At 39.4% G+C, this 19,134-nt stretch overlaps 1 protein-coding gene across 8 annotated transcripts in view; it reads left to right on the top strand.

Annotated features, from left to right (window-relative positions):
- The window catches only part of ARHGEF7 (Rho guanine nucleotide exchange factor 7), a 126,151-nt gene that overhangs the window by 46,307 nt on the left and 60,710 nt on the right, over positions 1 to 19,134 (top strand). For all 8 annotated transcript variants that reach the window (XM_074561358.1, XM_074561341.1, XM_074561350.1 and 5 more), the window contains 3 exons: positions 5,461 to 5,545; positions 9,834 to 9,964; positions 12,413 to 12,614. In XM_074561358.1, coding sequence (XP_074417459.1) covers positions 5,461 to 5,545; positions 9,834 to 9,964; positions 12,413 to 12,614 — 418 coding nt within the window. The remainder of the gene's footprint in view (positions 1 to 5,460; positions 5,546 to 9,833; positions 9,965 to 12,412; positions 12,615 to 19,134) is intronic.

The following is a 19,134-nucleotide window of genomic DNA, read 5'->3' as shown; positions in this document are numbered from 1 at the left end:
GAGGCCACCAAGCTGAGCTTGAAAGTGTCCTGCCAGTTTAGTACGCACAGCCTAGGGGCTACAGCTTATTTTGGGGCTGGCTGGCGAGGTTCGCAGCGGCAGCCCTATCTGTGCTGCACAGATGTCTGGGCTGCTCCTGAGTTAGCTCCTTAGCTGCTGCAGTTTATGGTGCAGTGCTGTAAAGAAAGCTGTCGTCTATCTTTGTCAGATGCTTAAAATGTTAATATCCACTGGGGATACTGTACCTGTGTATATTCAAGGCACTAGCCTAGCAAGGAAATATTTATTAAGAAAAACCTTTCTATTTTACTCTTAACCACTATGTGAATTTTCTCTCTATGACTGTTAGATACAGCCTTACTGGTGCTCCTGTGGTTTAAGGATACAAGCAAGTTAGGATTGGTAGAAGACACATTTGAAGTAAACGTGTGTGTCTGGAAGCTGGACTGAACCACCCCTGATTTTTTTTTTTGTCTCCAGTTGTAGACCTTACCTTATCAGGAGAAATAGCTTAATTTAAAAATATTTCTTCCATAACTGACTTCTGATTTAATAGGCTAGAAGAGAGGAATAAAATAGTATAAAGGATACCTGAGGCCTTGAAACTGACTGATTTGAAGAAAATAATGCTGCTGCAGGCTTACTGTGTGCCTTAGTCTGTTCTCCCCACGTATATTCTCAGCTTTATTTTCTAATTTCATTTTTCTTTCACTAATGCCTCACAATATTTTTCCAATTTCAGTAGGTACTGGTTGTTGCGGGGATGTGAGGGAGGAACATTGCTCTGTTGGTTTTATTTCCTTATTGCTATTAGATCACAAACATCTTTTGAGAAGAAGCCTCCATCCACTGATATGAGGGATGAGCATTGCTGTGTTACTTTTATTTCTTTATTGCTATTAGATCATAAACACCTTTTGAACAGAAGCCTCCATCCACTGAGGGTTAGTGGTTTAGATGACTTAAAATTACCTGAACGTATTACTGTGGCCATCTTGAATGTGCTGGAGTTTAAGCATATGCATGCAGAGGTCAGTCTTGTTTTAAAATGAGAGGATGGATTTGGTAGTTGAACAACCAGTATGTGGATGAAATGGATCTCTGTTGGGTATGTAAGAAATGTCAGTGATGGAAAAATCAATAGGGCTCATATGAAATGAATTTTAAAACTGGCTAATTAATAGGTTTAAATACAGTTACAAATGTGGAATGGCCATCCAATGTATACCTTGCTATAGGGGATTTGCTGCCATTGGTACTCAGCTGTATTATTTAACATTTCATTAATGACCTGGAAGAGGTCATAAAATTGTTATCAATAAAGTTTGCAGCCAACTGAAATCCTAGGGGCAAAAAATACAAGCATAGTTATGGAAAGCCAGGCTTGTATCTTGGGGATGGGTGGGGGGTGGTGGAAAGGGAAGCCAGAATCTGTGGGTCAGGGTAGGCAATCAACAGGCTTTGGCAGTCAGTATCCTGTGACTGAAAGGGCCAGTGTGCTTTGGAGTTTGTGTAATGTTATAGGTCACATAAGAGCCTTTGCTATTAGGCAGGTTGGTCTGGTCTGCTTATAGAACACAGTATCTGCCTGGGGTATTGATGTGTCAGATATTAAAATCCAGGAAAGAACAGAAGACTGTGAGAAAAGTGTTAGAGAATGGGAAAACAGGCGGATAATACGAGGCATATGGAGATGAGCCTGCTAAGCTTGAAGTTCACTGGTTCCCAGCTAACTATTTATAAATTACAAAGCATTTCCAGTGTAAGGCTCCTAATACAGTCCAGGTCTGTCTTTGTTTAATAGGTGTGCTTTATGTTAATACATAAGACACATCTGCATGTGGTCAATTCTATGGAACTTAAAACCAGAGGTATTTTATTTAAATAGTTTGTTCAAAAGATTTGGCTTGACTGGGTCCTCATCTGATGTGATTTATGACAGTTTTATACTTGCGTCTTGACTAACGTTTTATCTGACTGTCTTGGCGGAAGATAAGGATTGGTTGAACAAGAGGGTAAACTTAATCGCAGGTGGAGTCTCTACAGAGTTAAAAATGTTGTTTGCCTGCAAAGCGAGGACGTATTAGAAATATTTTTCCATGAAGCCTTGTTTAACGTCCATATATACCTGTCATGTAATGTTTAAAAGACAAATCTCAATATTTCCAAGGTAATATCTTTCTAAATGTTTACATTTTTAGGTTTTAAGAGCTGTTGTAAGCATATGCAAGTTTGAATTAACGTTGTGCTTCTGACATGACTTGAAAAGTGGATTATGCTAGTATAGAAGATAATTTAGCATGCAGACCTTGTTAAGTGGTAATAGTTTGCAATATAAAAATAACGTTCCTTGATACTTGGATCTCAAAATTCAGCCTTGATTCTTGCAGTTGCAGAATTGGGGTGTTGTATGTGGGGGTGTTTGTCATCTAGTGACACTGAATAGAGAAGTTACTGAATGACTCTCTATTACATTGAGATACAATGTTTTAAAGAGCCTGTTATCACAGTTGATCTGTCAGTAAATAGTCCACATGCAAGTCGGATTTTTATCGAGACCTGGAGCAGGCTGTTTTCTCTGGCAATCCCATGGAAGCTTCTCTGAAAGCATCTCAATGCTTTTACTCACGTTGGAGAGAGTTTTCAAATATATTGCAAAATGAGCAAACCTTTACTAAGATAGAAGGGTGTGTTCGGTGGGATTTTTGTTGTGTGGATTTGTGGGGGGTTTTTCGTTTGGTTGGGGTTTTTTGGTGGGTTTTTTTGTGTTTTTTTTTCTTGAAACAAGGTTTTTATAATCAAGTCGTTGAGTTCATAACGACTTAGCCTCAAAACTTTAGAGCACCTAGGCTTTTTTCCTCCATTTTTATCTCTCTAGGTTAGTTTATTCTTAAACATTTGTTACATTAGGAGAAAATCTGTCCGGAGGGTGTCATGTCCACATCCCCCTCTATCAAATGCTACTGATGGACATACTGGCCATGAGGGTGCTGAGAGTGGCTTCCTGTCAGAATTGCTTTATGTAAAATCGCAAGGAAGCAAATGTTTCTCGTATCCTCCCATTGTTTTGTTTCCTGTGAAGTAGCAGACTGGATGTGTGTCCTGGATACAGGCTTTTTTTATGGCACTATACGTGTTGGGATGATCCAATCAAATCGTTCTTGGTATCCTCTATAGTCTCAGCATAGCAGGAAGCGAGTCTTCCTCGCATCCTGTTGTTCTCCAGTTAGCCTGACTTTGGAGAGCTCTTGGCTCTAGCAGAATCCAGAATGAAGGTGAGCTTAAAGTGGATTTAGGATTATTTTTTTTTTTAATTTTTGTAAGTTAAGACTGTAGTTTCTAACATCCTTCTTAAACGTTCCTTTTTTAAATAGTTCTCTCTCTCCCCTTCAGTACCTTTCTGATCCAGTTCTTGTGTTTGCACAAGCACCCATGTCTCTTGTATTTTCTTTATTTTTGGATCACAGCCAATATTTTGTGATTCTGTTCATACTTGTCGTTGGCTTGTTTAAAAGCTACCACAATAAGGATATAGCTAACAATGAAAATTTTACACTCCTGATGCTTTCTTGTTCCATAACAGCTTGCTTTATTCTCATTCTCCCCAGTTTGAGCAGTGGTTAAGCTATTTCCCATCTGGTTTTGCTTTTATGTATTCTGCTGTCACCTTATTGTTATCTTTCTCACCTCTATTACAAATTTTGCTATTAATAAAACTTAACATATCTTCAGTCTCTTTGTGTAAAATCAAATACCTTCTTATTTGCTTAATGTCTTTTATTGTGCATGTAGTTTTTAAATACTTCCTCATGTTTCAGGAAAAACTCCACAAAATTCACATCTGGGTAGTTCCCTGGTCCCACTCCTTACAGCTTCAAATAAGAGTAGTATTTAAATTTTCTGTAGCCCAGTGAAATGTGGTGAAATAGTTATTGACTTATTTTATGTGAGTGATAACGGCTTGGAGTCTATTATTAGTGTTCGCCTCCACTTGATTTTTTTTGCGTCTGTTTTGTGGCATTGCTCTTCTGAGCTGTGTCGATGCTACCTGAGCTTGAGAGATGTCAGCACCTGAACAGCCGAGGTAGAACTGCTGATTGTTGGGACCAGAGATGATCCTCAGTCTGAGTGGAAAAAATGTACATGTTAATGTTTGCAAGTACCTCAAATACTGTGAATGCTTTGGGAGATTTTTTTTTTTCCTTACTGAATAACACTGTGATTAAATGTTTCCCAAATTTGCTCTACCTTGGTTAGTAGATCACATAACCAGTCACAACTGCTCTGGCAGTCCCTTCTGTGATTACTTTAGGTAGCTTTCATGAAAATTTTCACTTCTCTTGGGTTTAACCAGCCTTCCTCTTTCTCCTGCCAGCCTTCCTTTTGTCCCTTCTTCTCTTCTCCCCTGGGAATATGGGTTTTTTCCTCTCCTGCCTCTGAAGGCTGCTTTCTGGGGTACAGACTTTCTGGTAGTGCCTGTGGGGTGGGTCTGTTATCAGGAAAATAAACAGGTTTTTGTTGACTTTTTTAGATAAAAGCTGCTACGCTGGGGGAAACTGAATCTCTTTCTGTTTCTTAAATCAGTTGGAACAACTGTAATAGCTGTCTTTTATTGTCCTCTTTATACTTTTGCACAAGGGAATACTGTGTCTCCTTTCAACCTATGCAGACTGTGTTGTGAGAGCTATTTTCATGAGACTTCGGATGAGTGTTTCCATTACCTCAGGCAAATATTCAGGGTCTCTCTCTTTTTTTTTTCTTTTTTTTAAATCTCCTCTTTCCCCCCTGAAAATCCAGATGTTTAATGTCATCACCCAGTGCTTGAAAGTTACTGGAGTGTTTTCTACAAGATAGTTTGAGGTTTGGATCTCTTTCCCACAGTTAAAAATAAAATAACCCCCAGCTTTCATCCCTCCCCTTCCCAAACTTCATTCTCCATCTAACGTATCCAGCAATTTCACTACTCTTCCTCTGTCTCTTGAAGATTAAAGAGACAGCATGTACTTTGTTGTAGTACTTTTAAAAGTATTTGTAGTAATTTTGAAAATATTTTATGAACGATCAGGTACAGTGCCTGTGAGCTGCTACAGAAAAAGAGGAGTATGATGAGTAATGGTACGCAGTAACGTTTTTGGCCAAGCTGTCTGAGGAAAACTGCTCTCTTCTGATAATTATGTTTTATTCAACTCTCTTGTAACTTAAATGACTCCTGGTAATTTTAACTTGTATGTTCCTATTTTTTTTTCTCAAATGCAGCCGTTTCTATAGTCTCCTTATATTTAACAATGAGTTTTGTTTTGTTTTTTAAAGGGGAAAAAAACCCCATAGTGTTTTACTGGTCCATGACAGCCACTGAAAGACTAACACCTTGATCAGGCAATAGCTTCTGCAGTCATGGTTTGCACAATAGCATGGAAATGCTTAGTTCAAAGGCTTATTGTATGTTCTTTTTGTTTTCAGACTTTTGATGCAAATGACCTGTATCAGGGACAGAATTTCAGCAAAGTTCTCAGCTCTCTCGTGGCTTTAAATAAGGTGACTGCAGGTAAGTACACTCTGCTCTGTCCTGGTGCTTGCTTACTTTACCTTCAACTCATATCAATGTGTATATACCAGTCAGGATAAAATTAACATGCCCAGTGTTTTAAAAGAGTTTCTTTGTTGCAGTTTGTTGTTATGATTTTTGGCAGCAGCCTTTCTGAGTTCTCTTGTCTCTGTCCGCAGAAGGAAGCTTTGCAGTGGAACTAAGGCTGAGCCTTTAGCTTGCAAGAATTCTTAAACGAAGTCCCCATTTTTTTTTTCTTTTCCTTTTTTTCAGTTTGAAGTACTATGAGTTTACTTTTGCCACACTATCATTCCTGTGTTTAAGCACTTTTGTCAATGTTTTTGTTGTTCTCCTGCCATGCCCCCCCCTGCCCCTCATTCCCAGGCACTGTCCTTTCTTGACAGTAACAAAAGGATAGCCAGTGTCTCTGATCCCTTAATCTACGCATATTTCATTTAGGTAGCAGCTAGAAGTCACAAACCATCTACCTCAAATTCTTTGGGGGGGAAGAGAGAGCTGTAGATATAGTACACAGGTGAGAGGTGACCATGCTTTGTTGTAGGGTGAGGCTGTACTAAACAATGTCAACTGGACCCTGGGACAGTCAAGAAATGTTAACATTGGTGGCCCTTTTTGCTGCTTCATGCTGGGGTTTTATGTTGTCAGCAGCAAGTTCCAATAATGGTCATCGCGTTGGAGTATGGTGAGAGAGAGATATTTAAAAATGGACTGTGCTTGTCAATTTTTATGTGGGAAGGAAAAGGAAGTTGATGGAAAAGTCAGTGCTGGATCAGTGTAATTTTATCTAATTACACTGATAAAATAATAATATGGTAAATATCTTGTCACTCATAATATTCCTTTGGTCCATTACGACAGGGTTTTTTTTGTGAATTTTTTATTTCCTGCTTGCATCAGAAAACACCCTTTAGGAGTGAGTTTTACAACCAAATGCTTAGTTCTAATGAATGGGCATGGAGTAATACCATTGACGACTTTGAAGCTACTTACACCAGTTAAAGACACTGCCTTTCATCTTAACTGCAAGTGCAAATGTAACCCATTTCAGTACATCTTTAAAGCTGCTGTACACTGACCATAGCTGTCTTTTAAGGGGAGAAAAAGTGTGGTTATTTGTTCCAAACATCAATAGATAATACCCACATCAAAAAGCCACAATTGCAGCTGGCCTTAGAAAGGATACAGAGTGATCTGTTTCATGGCAGGGGGGTGGTGGTATGGAAACCAAAAATCAAAACCACATGCGAACTGTGGTGTTGCCTCATTCCTAGGAGCAAGCAGAGCTGCATAAATCTTCCTGACCAACTGTTCTTCCAAACAATTTCCTTTAGTTGGGTGATTGTGTAGAAGGCATATTAGACTCTGTCTCCCTACTCTAGTACTGGAAAATGGCTTTCAGATCCCCATCTGTGTCTGCAAGAATTTCAGGTATACACGTGTTCTTCTAAGATGGGTCTTTCTGCAGTGGAAGACGAACCATGAGTATGAAGGCTGACGAAAGGCTACTATGGTTATACATTCCCATCTAATTATTTAAGTTCAGAAGTGGTAGGATCCGAGGTACCAGGTGCTGCTGGTAAGGGGACAGGTAAGGGGAGAAGAGCTGGTGTAGGGAAGCTGTGATAATGGTGGAGAAGAAGAAAGGGTGTTACCAACCCTAGGAATCTTTGGATGGATGGGTAGAAGTGTGATGCTTCTGTGAAATCTACCAAATTAATTCTTGTCAAACATGCACATTCTGTTGCTAGTCAAGGTTCTTGAGTTTTTAGCAGCAAAGTTGAATTATTTTCTGACAATAATCCTGTTGAGAAATTCATTGAACATGTTTGTTTAGTATTTTGATGGAAGATTTAATGGATATGTGGCATCTGCAAGCCCTTTAAGTCTATAAAAAGTTCAAACTCATTTGAAAGTATTTGGATATTATTAGTAAAAGTGCTTGCAATTTGCATGTGGTTAGTTTGTAATACTTTTATTACTACTTTTCAGCTCAAACACATGTAGTTTCTAATTCAAGCCTCAAAAGGCGCCCTTGTGTTTGTTCTGTTAGCTCTGCTGTTGTGAACTAGAAAACTCTGGGAATCAGGCCACACTAAACCAATTTCTAGGTAGTGTGTTTTAAGATTGCCCAGAGTCAGGGACACACTGAATAAACCTGATCCTGTTTTCCTAGGTGAACCGTGTCAAGATATAATGGTGGATTTGGTGGTGTGTCTGTTCTACTTGACTGCAGATAGGAAAAATAGCAAACTGGACATGGAGATGCTTCAGGTTCCTTATAACCCTGAAGTTCTATTGGTTAGTTACTGATGATTATGGCAACTTGAACATTCTTGGGAGCATTAGAATTAACCACAAAGTTATGATTTACAAACGAAGTCCATGATCTAGTCCCATTTCTCTCCCAGTCTCTGAAAACAAAGATGTGTGTTCTTTCTGTGATGGACTATAATCACCAGTGTTTATACAATGTCTTTCAAATGCTTTTGGGAAAACAGGCTCACAAAGTGTGAGGTCTTGTGACTTCAATGTCTAATAACACTACCCATACAAAATATTCAACTTAATATGAATTGCTCTAATATTTCACTACTTGACTGGAGAGTGAATATTTATAGGTTTTTTTTAAATGATTTTTAAAGGATGACAAAAACTCATTTAAAAAGATGCACCTGAGGAAGGCATTCTCTGCTCAGTCGCTGTGGACTTGGAGCATCCTTTGTTGTCAACACTTTTCTTCTGTGCTCATTGTCCATCTCAAAGCCTTTCCCTCCTCCTTCATCTCAGCTGCCGTTAGATGCTGTGCTGAAGTTGAAAGGCTTTCCAGTTAAGATGAATCTAATTCTCCCTTCAGGTTTGAGGTGGAACAGCAGATATGCTTTGTTCAGGAGTCTCCTCGTGGAACTGCACCTGTATGTGTATTTCCCTTTGAGCAAAAATAACTTGGATTGCATAATCGTTGTCTGCTTTAGTCTGAAAGTAACTGAGAGACTGTAGTTGTGTGTGTGTACTTCTCATGAAGGTAGAGTGTTGGAGGCAAAGCAAACTACTAGGAAAGAGTAACAGAGGCATAAAAGCCAGGAGGGCAGTTGGGATACTTACATAGTCTAATGAAAACATCTGTGAGTTTGGGACACACAATACTGCATTGCTTTTGGGGCTCCTTGAAGCCCAGATGCTCACTGGGTGATTTCCTTGTGTGTGGGAAAACATGAGGAAAAGGAGCGATGTTTGTCTCCGGTAACGTCACCTGTGGAAGGGCCGTGGGAGCAGCCTCCTCCGGGGGTTTGGCTGTGAGGGCTGGAGGAGCTGGTGCAGCCAGGAGCAACCCCTGTCCCACCATAATTCTAGGAGAGGCTCCCAGCAGCACTGTGGGAGGCCATGGCCCTTAGGAGCCACTTTGGGTGCAGCCTGTCCCCTACCTCTGCACCAGGACCCCCCACCCGCAGGTGGGCTGACTTCGTGTCCCCAGGGAGGAGCCTGATGTTCTGGACTGCGGCTGTGCCTGTGCCCCAGCTGCCCCGCTCCTGGCCAGGGTGGTGGGGTGAGCCCTGTCCTGCCACCCGCTGGGTGCCTCCCAGCCCACAGGGACCCCAGCAGCACCCTGGCAGCATGTAGAGCTACCCTTCAGGTGAACATCTCACATGGGTGTGCTTGTTGGAGTAGAGGCAAATGAAAGATGGGAGAGGTTTGGGGGTCTGTAGTTTTTGGGTTTTTTTTTTTTTTTTTTCAAGCAAGCAGCTTTCCTCCCTTCACTCCTCTTATCCCTCCCCCTCCCTCCGAAGAAGAAGAAATAGCTTAGTTGGCAAAAAAGGGATGAGACAAAGGACTGTAGGAAAAAAGACAGTGGAAGGAATGTTTTAATTGAGAAGGAGATGGTGGTGGTGGGGGGAGAAGAGCTAAGAAACAGATGTGGCTGGCTTTACTTCAAGCAAGTTTTATGCATTCAAAATTCTTGGCCACTAGCTAAAGTGATGCTGGTTAATTACCTTTAAATAGACTAGTAGTGAGTAGGAATGGAGAAGTACAACCCTAACCTTCTTCTTCCTAAACATCTCAAATTGTTTTCCTGTCTGCGTAGGGAAGAAACTGCTAGTGTATCAGGACTTCAGATCATTTATTATTGTAACTTTTTTTAATCTTGAATTATTGAGCAACTACAGATACATCAAATCTGCTTTAAGCACACAAGTTTTACAGAAGTAAGCAGAAGTTATATGCAGATTTCTCAGATTCTAATATTTACTTTTTTTTTCCCCGCCTACAGACATAGGGCTGGGCAGTGACTCTGTATGCGCACGTCCCTCATCTCATCGGATAAAATCTTTCGATTCTCTGGGATCCCAGTCTGTACACAGTAGAACTTCAAAGCTCTTTCAGGGACAGTATCGGAGTTTGGTAAGTTCTAGAAGAAATGAAACATGCTGTGGTGTGATTTTTTTTCTTCTTTTGACAAGACTTATAAGTAAACAATAGTGTAACAGAGTAACTGTTTCCTCTCATGTCTGTATTTCAAGCCTGTAACATTCTATTTTTGCAGCTTTTCTTATGATGCTCTGAAATATGTACAGCTTTCTGTAAACTTCTAACTTTTTTCCCCTCACTTACCACTCCATGTTGTCTACATAGGCAGTATCCTCCTGGACTTGCTTTTTCAAAGGCAAAAATCTCTTTTTCTCCATGTCTGTGAGTTTAGGGATGGTGACTGAAGGATATTCAAATCTCAGCAAAGGTGGTACTTTTAATGCTGGCAGTATTGGTAGTTATTCTTGTTTTCTGTTATGTTTCAAGGTGAATCCTTCAGCCAGCCTTCAGATAACTGAGTAGCGTGGGCAGTTGTTTTACAGTACAGCCGAAATCAGGATGGAGTGTTGTATTGAAACTAATTGTGATGAAAGGTGCTTTTAGTGACTAAAAGGTTTGCAAGGAGGATTCAGATCCTTACTGTAAACTGCTTTTTCTATGCTTGAAGGAGGCTATTTTGAACTATGTGATGATTGCTATGTGAAACTTTAAACGCAGTGCTCTGCTTAGGCTTTCTTAGGTGTGGTTTGATGTGTTTTCTCTGGTAGCAAAGCCCTTGCAAGTTCTTGCCGTAGGCCACTAATTCCAGCTCCCCCTCTGCTGTTCACCACCCACTCAGTTTTGCTGATGCAACTGTTTGTGGGACTAGCTGTTAGCTGGATTACTGAACTAATCGGAGTTTTAAGTATTTCTGTTACTTTGATGATCTGAGCAGCTCTGCAGAAAGTTACAAAGGGGCAGAGAGAAGTACAAGAAGGAGGGAAAGAGAGCTAGTGACTAAACCTGGGAAATTCTTAGTTTGGTTTTGCTACTGTAGATGATCCGTTTGGAGCTGTTCTCACTAAATTTGTATTCGGTTTCTGCTACTGGAGAGCCATCCCGGCCGACTCAAGTCACTGTGCAATGTTGCTGCTCATTTGGTGTTTTTTTGCCGTTTACTAAGGCAAAACTTTTGATCTGCTGTGACTGCTTAACAAGAGAAAAGCACATGATCTACAAGCAGAGAATTTAGGCAGAGGCACTTCTTTGAAAATGTGCCAATCTAATTGTCGAACATCATGACTTATGAGTGTCTTGGGGCTTTCTGTATGTTTTCAAAGTTGCATTTGCCCTCATTTTTCAAGTTTCTCAGCCACTAAAAGACTGATGGTTACATTGAGTTGTGATACAATAACATGATTGCTGGGGGTATGAATTAAGGTGACATGTTATGTGATCCTAGTGATATTATGTAGTGCATCTTTTAATCATCTCAACTATACAGACAACATGTAGGTGAAATTCTGCTACCTGGATAGCTGACTGGGATTGTTTACACAGTCATTTCCTCATAAGTTACTTTTTTAGTAATGCAGGTATTGATCCTTACTTATGATACAGACAGACATGATTTATAGTCCTGTTCTCTCTTCCAGTGCAATGGATTGTATCTGGATTATTTAAAGCTATCCAATTATTTAGCTTTTTTAGCATAAAAATTTGTCCTAACTCTCATGAAATGCTTAAATGATGCAAATATTCAAAATTGACATCCAAGAACAAAATGCCGAATTTGAAAGACTTCTAAGAAGTAGCAATTAACATTTAGTTGTTACAATAGAGCCTTCACATCTGTGACAGGGGATGAGCGCATACATATATATGCATGGACAGGTGCAAGTTAGACATGCTGCAGACTTGCAGCTTTGCCAACCGTGAAGCAAATGATTTGTGAGTAGTTATTCAAGATAAATTCCATAACTATTCCGTAGGTTTGGTGGAAGAATGTTATCCTTCTCCATTGGCAGGCTAGAGACTTGCATATTCAGGTGTGGAACCTTCCAATCTGATCTGCTACGGGGCGGGGGGGGGAGTTTTAAGCTACAAACTCTTTATTTATATCCAGCATTAAATTAAACTCAACTCAGTTCCGCCCTCCTCCGAGCATGGAAAGGTTTAGGAAAAAAACACTGTAGTATAAAACTGTTGTTTCTTTGTAGTTGCCAAAGGCAGTTTTAGTTTATACTTTATATAGAAAACAGAATTTGATTTTTCGAGGAGTGAGAACTATTCTTATTTTAGCTCTGTTTCTCCCTTCTGATTTGAAGGGGTTGTAATAAGACAATATACTCCCTGGACTGATACAAATCCATACATCAAAAATGACAAGAAATACTGGAAATGGCAAATCATCCCTTACAAATGCTTAGAGTAGAAATGTGTGGGGAGTGTTGTGTGTGAAGGAGAGGCTATTTCCATTTTATGGATACTTTGTTTTCTTCGTGGAACAACTGTTTAAATCTCTAACAGGGTCTTTTTGTTGTTTGTATTCTCACTTACTAGGACATGACAGATAACAGCAACCATCAGTTGGTGGTGAGAGCAAAGTTTAATTTTCAACAGACGAATGAAGATGAACTTTCTTTTTCAAAAGGAGATATTATTCATGTTACAAGAGTGGAAGAAGGAGGCTGGTGGGAAGGAACTCTAAATGGCAAAACAGGGTGGTTTCCAAGTAACTACGTGCGAGAAATAAAATCAAACGGTGAGTTTTGAAGGAGAGCATATTTGCACAAATTCTGGCTTTGGGTAGAGGTTGATAGTTGATTGATTCATTAAAAATTGTTATGCTTTTTGTTTAAGCTTGACTGTATTTATTAAATTTAATTCATGGCAATCACTAATGCTCAGGAACTCGTACTCCCCCACCCCAGTTTGCTATATAGAGTGCTCTAGGACTTAAGAATTAACAGTGAGCGTGCAGAAAAGTCCCCCATTCTGTTTGCTTGTTTCTCTGTCCCTGTCACAGTTGGGCTGCTCTGACTTCCTCGATCTGAATTCCTAGAATGCTGGATTTTGGCTCTGGTGCCAATGCTTTGAATTGGTGCTTTGGGTGTAAGTACTAAGAGGTTTCCTGGAAATGTCTTTAAAAATAACAAAACCAAAAACCAAACCAAAACAAACCCCTCAGAACCAGCAACAAACTACACCAAAAAGTCTCTAAATGTCTCCCAACGCTTAGAAGCAAACAAACACAGGAAAAATCCCCAGTGCTACCAAAATCTACTAAAAGTTAGAGACAGTTTTTGAAATGTAATGTATTTGTGATTTTTCTTTTTCTTTATTGTTCATGTGCCTTCCACTTTTCTTCACACAGACTTCACTCTTCCACTGAAGTTTTATTTTGAACTTCATGCAGTGAAAGTGCCTTCTGTAAATGTCATCTTAATGACTGAATACTGAGTATCAGAACTAACATTGCTTCTTTATTCTCCAAGACCTTGACATGGGTGACATTGTCCTTTTTTTTTTTTTGTTGTTGTTGTTGTCTTGTCTCTTTCCTGTCTGCTTGCTTTCAGAGACTGGGGATAAACCTGGTAAGATAAAACTACCCAGGGATGTTCTGAGAGGCTTTGCCATTCTTTCCCTTGTCACAGCTCCAATCAAAACGCACATCTTTTGGGCCATGCTGAAACCATTGGCATGACTTTTTTTTTTTTAAGGCAGCCACACAGATATGCAATTGCAAACTGAATTTGTGAGGGTAAAACTCTGTTTTTAAACTTTTTATTTCTTCTCTAGTTGCATCCTCTTACTTTCTTCCTTGATTTGCTATCTACGATCCGTTTTTGCAGATTGCTAGAGTTTTAGATCTGTAACTTTGTTGTTACTTTCAACTAGATCCTTTTAGGCATAGTCACGATGTAAGACTTAGCTTTAATGTTCTTCAGAGATCTCTCAGATGCGGCTTATCCTGAAAAACAATTCCTGAAGCCTGTTTCCTTTTGCCTGTGGTGTTGTAGCAATCTCTTTCAGCCGTGATGACTGTCTTGTCTCGTTGTTGCTCATTTAAACATTGCTGCAGAGGTCTTGTTTGGATTTTATCAGTTTTGATCTCTTCCAACTCCTTAGACTGGAACCTGGGTCAGCAGTTAGGATCCAGAATGGAAGTAGCTTTTAACAGAGAATCAAAAGTTGTCATTCTTGTGAGCCTTTTCTTCTTACGTTGTCACTAGTGGGTATCCTTCTTTTACCCATATTTTTAGGTTTACTGACGACTTATTTGAGATTAATTGTTCTCGTTTTGCTGCTTTCTTTTTTCTTTTCTTTTCTTTCTCCTTTCTTGGTTGTTGAAGTTACATGAATGGCTCTGGTGGGTGTTCAGGAGAAGTTTCATCTGGGTTATATGTATGGGTTAACAGTCTCTGCACTCCTGCTGGTTTTTGCTAGTCTTTGTTAGACTGGTTGACACTTCTTGAGTTGATAGTCTCTCACTGTCCATTTTTCTTTACTTTCCTGGCAGCCATATATACACCACACTTAAAGATTTTCCTAATTCAGAAATGTTTTAAGTGCCTTAGTGCTGTGAGCATTAAGTTAAAACACAAAAGTGCTTTTTTTTTTTCCCTAAGGTATTTTAGAACAAGTTAGTAGAGCTTGCAAGCTCAAATTCAAAATATGTTTTCTGACAGTGTTGTAATGAATTTATTTAAAAATGATCAGGGTAGGGTTGTTGAAATACTTGCTTTTGATTAAGGTGTCTCTATGAACAAAATGTTGATCCCTGACATCTAATTCGTTTCTAAATACTCTGTAAAATATTCTGGCATCGATAGTATGACTCCACCTTTCCTCTCTCAAATGTGGCTGAAAATACTGCAACTAGTTAGAAATTCCGTACAGGCAACACTGTGTGTTATCATTTTTGATAATGCATTATTTGGAGAGGTGCTGAGAACTGGTGGGTTTGATTAAATAAATCCCTTCAGTCTGCTGGAACCTGACTTTGGCAAACTGGGTAACAGACGAAAGAAGTTTATGTATGTGTGGTTTTGTTTGAATTCTCACAAAACTCATAGACTTTAGATGTTCAGATAAATGGATTTTTGTTCTAAATTAAAATATCCTCTAATGTCAGATAACTGTATGTTTGTAATCTTAGCTTGTACATTGCTCTGAAGTTAGATATTCAAGGAAAGGAGAAAAGAGCTAGAAGGAGAAGCTGAAAAATATGGGATAATATGAGATTATGATATAGCAGTAGCTCTCTTTGCCAGGAGGGAATTCCAAATACTGGCTGTGTGAAAGAGTTGCCATGAAGGAAATGAATGCTCACATTTGGTGTGCTGCTTAGTAATGGGAACTGCCGTTATCCACATTGCTTTCCTAAAGATTTTAGAAGAAAAGTAAACTACATTACACATATTGCACAAGCAGGGCAGGTTGCATGGTAAGGTATCTCAGAGCAGCTAAAACATCACAAGGCTGTGCCCGTGTTTACTAACTTTGTAACGTGTTTGCTTAGCTGTGCTGGAATGATTAGTGTTAGCACAGAATGCTATACATGTATGAGGCAAGCTATGAAGGTTGTAGGACACATACTGAGTTTATTGAGCAAAACACAGCATTCCGTTTTCGTAGGCTGGACAATGACACTGTAAACTTTGTGGAAATAGATTTGGTTGAGATGGAAGATGGTTTTTATTTTGCTTTTGAGTGTGTGTGAGCCTTTCTGCCCCCAACTCCCTGACCCAAGGGGAAAAGGAGGATTTGCTTGAAATTGTGGGTACTTGTGATCTAACGTGTAAGCAGAAGAAAAAAAATGCAGTAGTAATGTCTTTTTCAGGTATGTGTCTGCACTGTATGGATAAAAAAAGATGGTCCATTTCTCCCTCCCTCCCTTCCTCCCTCCCTGTGTGCATATTTTCATTTCCTTTCTTAAACCCTGTAACATCTTGCCTTTTCTTTTTAATGTTCTTTGATCACCAGTCAGGAAGTACTTTGAAATGAGAAGACTTTATTTTCATCCTGCTGTACTGTTGCACATGACAGAGGGTAAAAGATTTATACTGTGTAAACTTGTTAGATATTTGACAGTGTGTCCTTCTTGAGATTTTTTTTAATTATATAAAACAGAGCAGGGAGGGGTGAAGGTGTAGGTAGAGTCTTATCGCTTACACTGCTCCCTCTGTCTTGCACAGTAGAGATTTGGAGGCTTAGTTTTGAGAATTCCCTTGTGATGAAGAGAAGAGGGGTTAGCGAGAATGGGATGCATTTACTTAGCTGCTGTCAGACATGAATCGGATTTTTATAAAATCACATGGTCACTTGCTGAGTTTTATCAGTGTAATACATTTAAATGGCATGAGATTATGCAGAAGGGAATATAGCTTTGAAAAATGACATTTGATATGTCACAAACGTTATCCTAATTCTTCACAGAAATTAATGTGTCATTACTGTTCTAGGCTTTCTTCTGTTATGCTTTCTTGATAATTATGTTAGGATCAGGCCCAGAGCAAATGACAGTGTTATTAGTTCTTCTGGTTAGATGTTAAGAAAAAATAAAAATCATAGTGTGTGAAAAGGCCAGAATATAGTGGAAGAGTAGAGTATCCTCCTGTTCCCATGCTGTGGTGCACAAAGGACAGATGGCACTTCTAGCTTTTCAAAAAAAAGAAAAGAAAAAAAGAAAAACCCATCAAGAATGCTAGGTTTCCTCTTCCCAGCCATATGCATTTGGATGGATATTTTGTTCCCTTGTCAAGTGCTACTCTACAGGCATAAATAGAATACAGTTTGGGACAAGTCAGTACTACTAGGGAAGAAATGTCGTTAGTGTTGATGTTGCAGAGTGGAGCGTGTTGCAGCAATGCTTGAACCAGCTTGAGAACCAGGAACAAGTTTTATGTCTGCCTTCCTGGGGTTGGACTTGAACTGATTACAGACAGAGCTTGCTTGGAGCACTTCACTAATAGGGAACACATAGCTTTTGGTGTCCCAATTGGCACATCTTTTCTCCCATACTGTAGGATGAAATAGCCCAGATCAGATCTTTGCATCTAGGTTACACGCACCGTAGCCTAGTAATAGAAACATTTGGTGGTGATCTTGCAGCAGTACAGTTGAAATGCTTTAGTAAAGTATGTCCTGAAGGAGTGCTCTTTGGAATAGTATGAAGGAGACTGTTGCATGAAAACGTATATGACATAAATTGGAGACATGACAGAAGAGAGATAGGAGGGAATGTGAGAATGACAGGTAATTTGAGATGGGTAAGAGAAATACTTGCATATTAATGAAAATAGAATGAAACAAAACATTGGAAGGACTGGATAAATTGTCCCTTTACAGTCACTTAGGTAGATGTTTGTTAAGGATAAGATAACTTCATTTTCATGGCATCTCATGTACTGCTTTGAGAAAGGTTACAAGAGCAGCTGCTCCAAGTTATTTTGGTTCTACTGCGAATAATTATTTGCTGGAAGAATAATGTTAAGAAGCCTGTGCCAACCTCCGTCTCCACCCAAAGATGATCTGTTAAGTGAATTCTATCTGGTTAATCACTAGCCACTAGACACTTCAAAGCGTTATCAAGTGTAGCTGGGTGCGACTGAATGTAATGCTTTGATCAGGAAAGAAACTGATAGTGGTAACTTACCTCTTGGTTTCAGTCATCAAGTGGATACGATCTCTTCCAGGACTTGAGCAGATGCTTGTTTGCTTTGGATTTGATCATATGCTATACATGTTTTCTTTGTATCTTCAATGTTAATGTAACAGACTTACATTGGGACTCTGAGAAAAGTAGGGAGAAGGGAAGAATCTTGTGTAAGGGAAAACCTGGTGTCTGGCTCACATCTCTTGCTCTCTTCCCTTCCAGTGCTTTGAGAAACAGAGCTTGTAGGTTGGAGTGGGCAAGGTGCTAGGGTATTCCTAATGTTTCAGAAACCTATGGACTTCATAGACCTATGGACCTATAAAACCTTTATATGTTCCCACTATGCTGAATGGGAATGACAGCTCCTTGAGCTGTTTCATGAATTATGCTGTATGCTTGCAAAGGCACTCTAATGTTTTCTCGTGAAGGATAATATATAACACTTACCTTTGTGGTAAGAAAGTGATTTCTTGTGTGCAAGATCAGGATTTTCTTCTGTGTAATGCATTGTGCAATAAGCTAATTACAACAGGACTGTTTATTATTCCTCCTTATGAAGCAAGGCAGTGCTTGGAGACAGAATACCAGACATGATAGACAGCTGGGCTGATTTGCTGTGTCTAATTCTGTGTTTCTACAATAGAAATGGCCTTTGCATTTTAAAAGCTGAATGTTGGTTATGGCTGTTCAGGCAAAGTGATTTGAATGTGTGATCCTTTTTTTGTGTCCTTTTTTTTTAAATCTGAATTTGATTGTCTCTCTCTGGATAACTGAATCAGCTGAACAGCTGGTAATATAAGTGACTCTATATATTTCAGCAAAAATATCTCCTGCTTTCTTCAGCAGCTTAGGAGAAGAAAAAGTTAGGGGAAGAGATATATTTTTACACCTTTTAAGATACCAAAGTAGCTGGAAGAAGATCCAGATTTCTATGACCAGCCAACTTTCTCCAGATTAACAAGGGTCAAACATCTGTATTATGATAAAATTCACTGACAAGTATTTACCTTTTTCCTTAAATAACTCTGGTTTCTCCTCTCATGTTTTTTGGCACATGATTAGTAAACCTTTAGGTATTTAGTGAACCTGAAAGTCACTGTAAATTGTAGGGTAAGTCAAGAGCTTCCACAGAGAATGAATGCAAATTACCGAGTTTCGGTAAAGTACATCATTTTCATCATTACGCACAAAGAAATAAATTGTAATTGTCCCATAAATGAATAGTATTATATATAAATGAGTAGCCATACATATGATGTGACTTTAGGTGCTTCTTTCACACTGAGCGTTTGATGACAAATCTGCTTACATTTATGATTTTGTTTTAAGGGGATGGGAGGAGTCCTGTCATTTGGAATTACTTGGCTGTATAGCAGGGCACGTACGTACTGCAGGGCTGGTGGCTGAGAGCCTCAGCATTCCCAGCTGAATAACTGCTGGGGCTAATGGGTTTTGTGCTGTCTGTCAGCTTATAGCTGATTTGGGGGTGGATGGGTGGGGGATATTAACCAAAAGGATTTTACTGTTGTCTCTGAACATGGTAAGGAGGAATGTTTTGCCCATGTTTGGCAGTTTTAAGACTGTATTTTATTTTTAGAATAGCTTCTTTGAGGCAAGTTCCAGT

Source organism: Larus michahellis, chromosome 1, assembly GCF_964199755.1.
Source record: "Larus michahellis chromosome 1, bLarMic1.1, whole genome shotgun sequence".
NCBI classification, from domain to species: Eukaryota; Metazoa; Chordata; class Aves; order Charadriiformes; family Laridae; genus Larus; species Larus michahellis.
The sequence above is the reverse complement of the archived record's forward strand: the minus strand, read 5'-3'. Positions and strand labels throughout refer to the sequence as shown.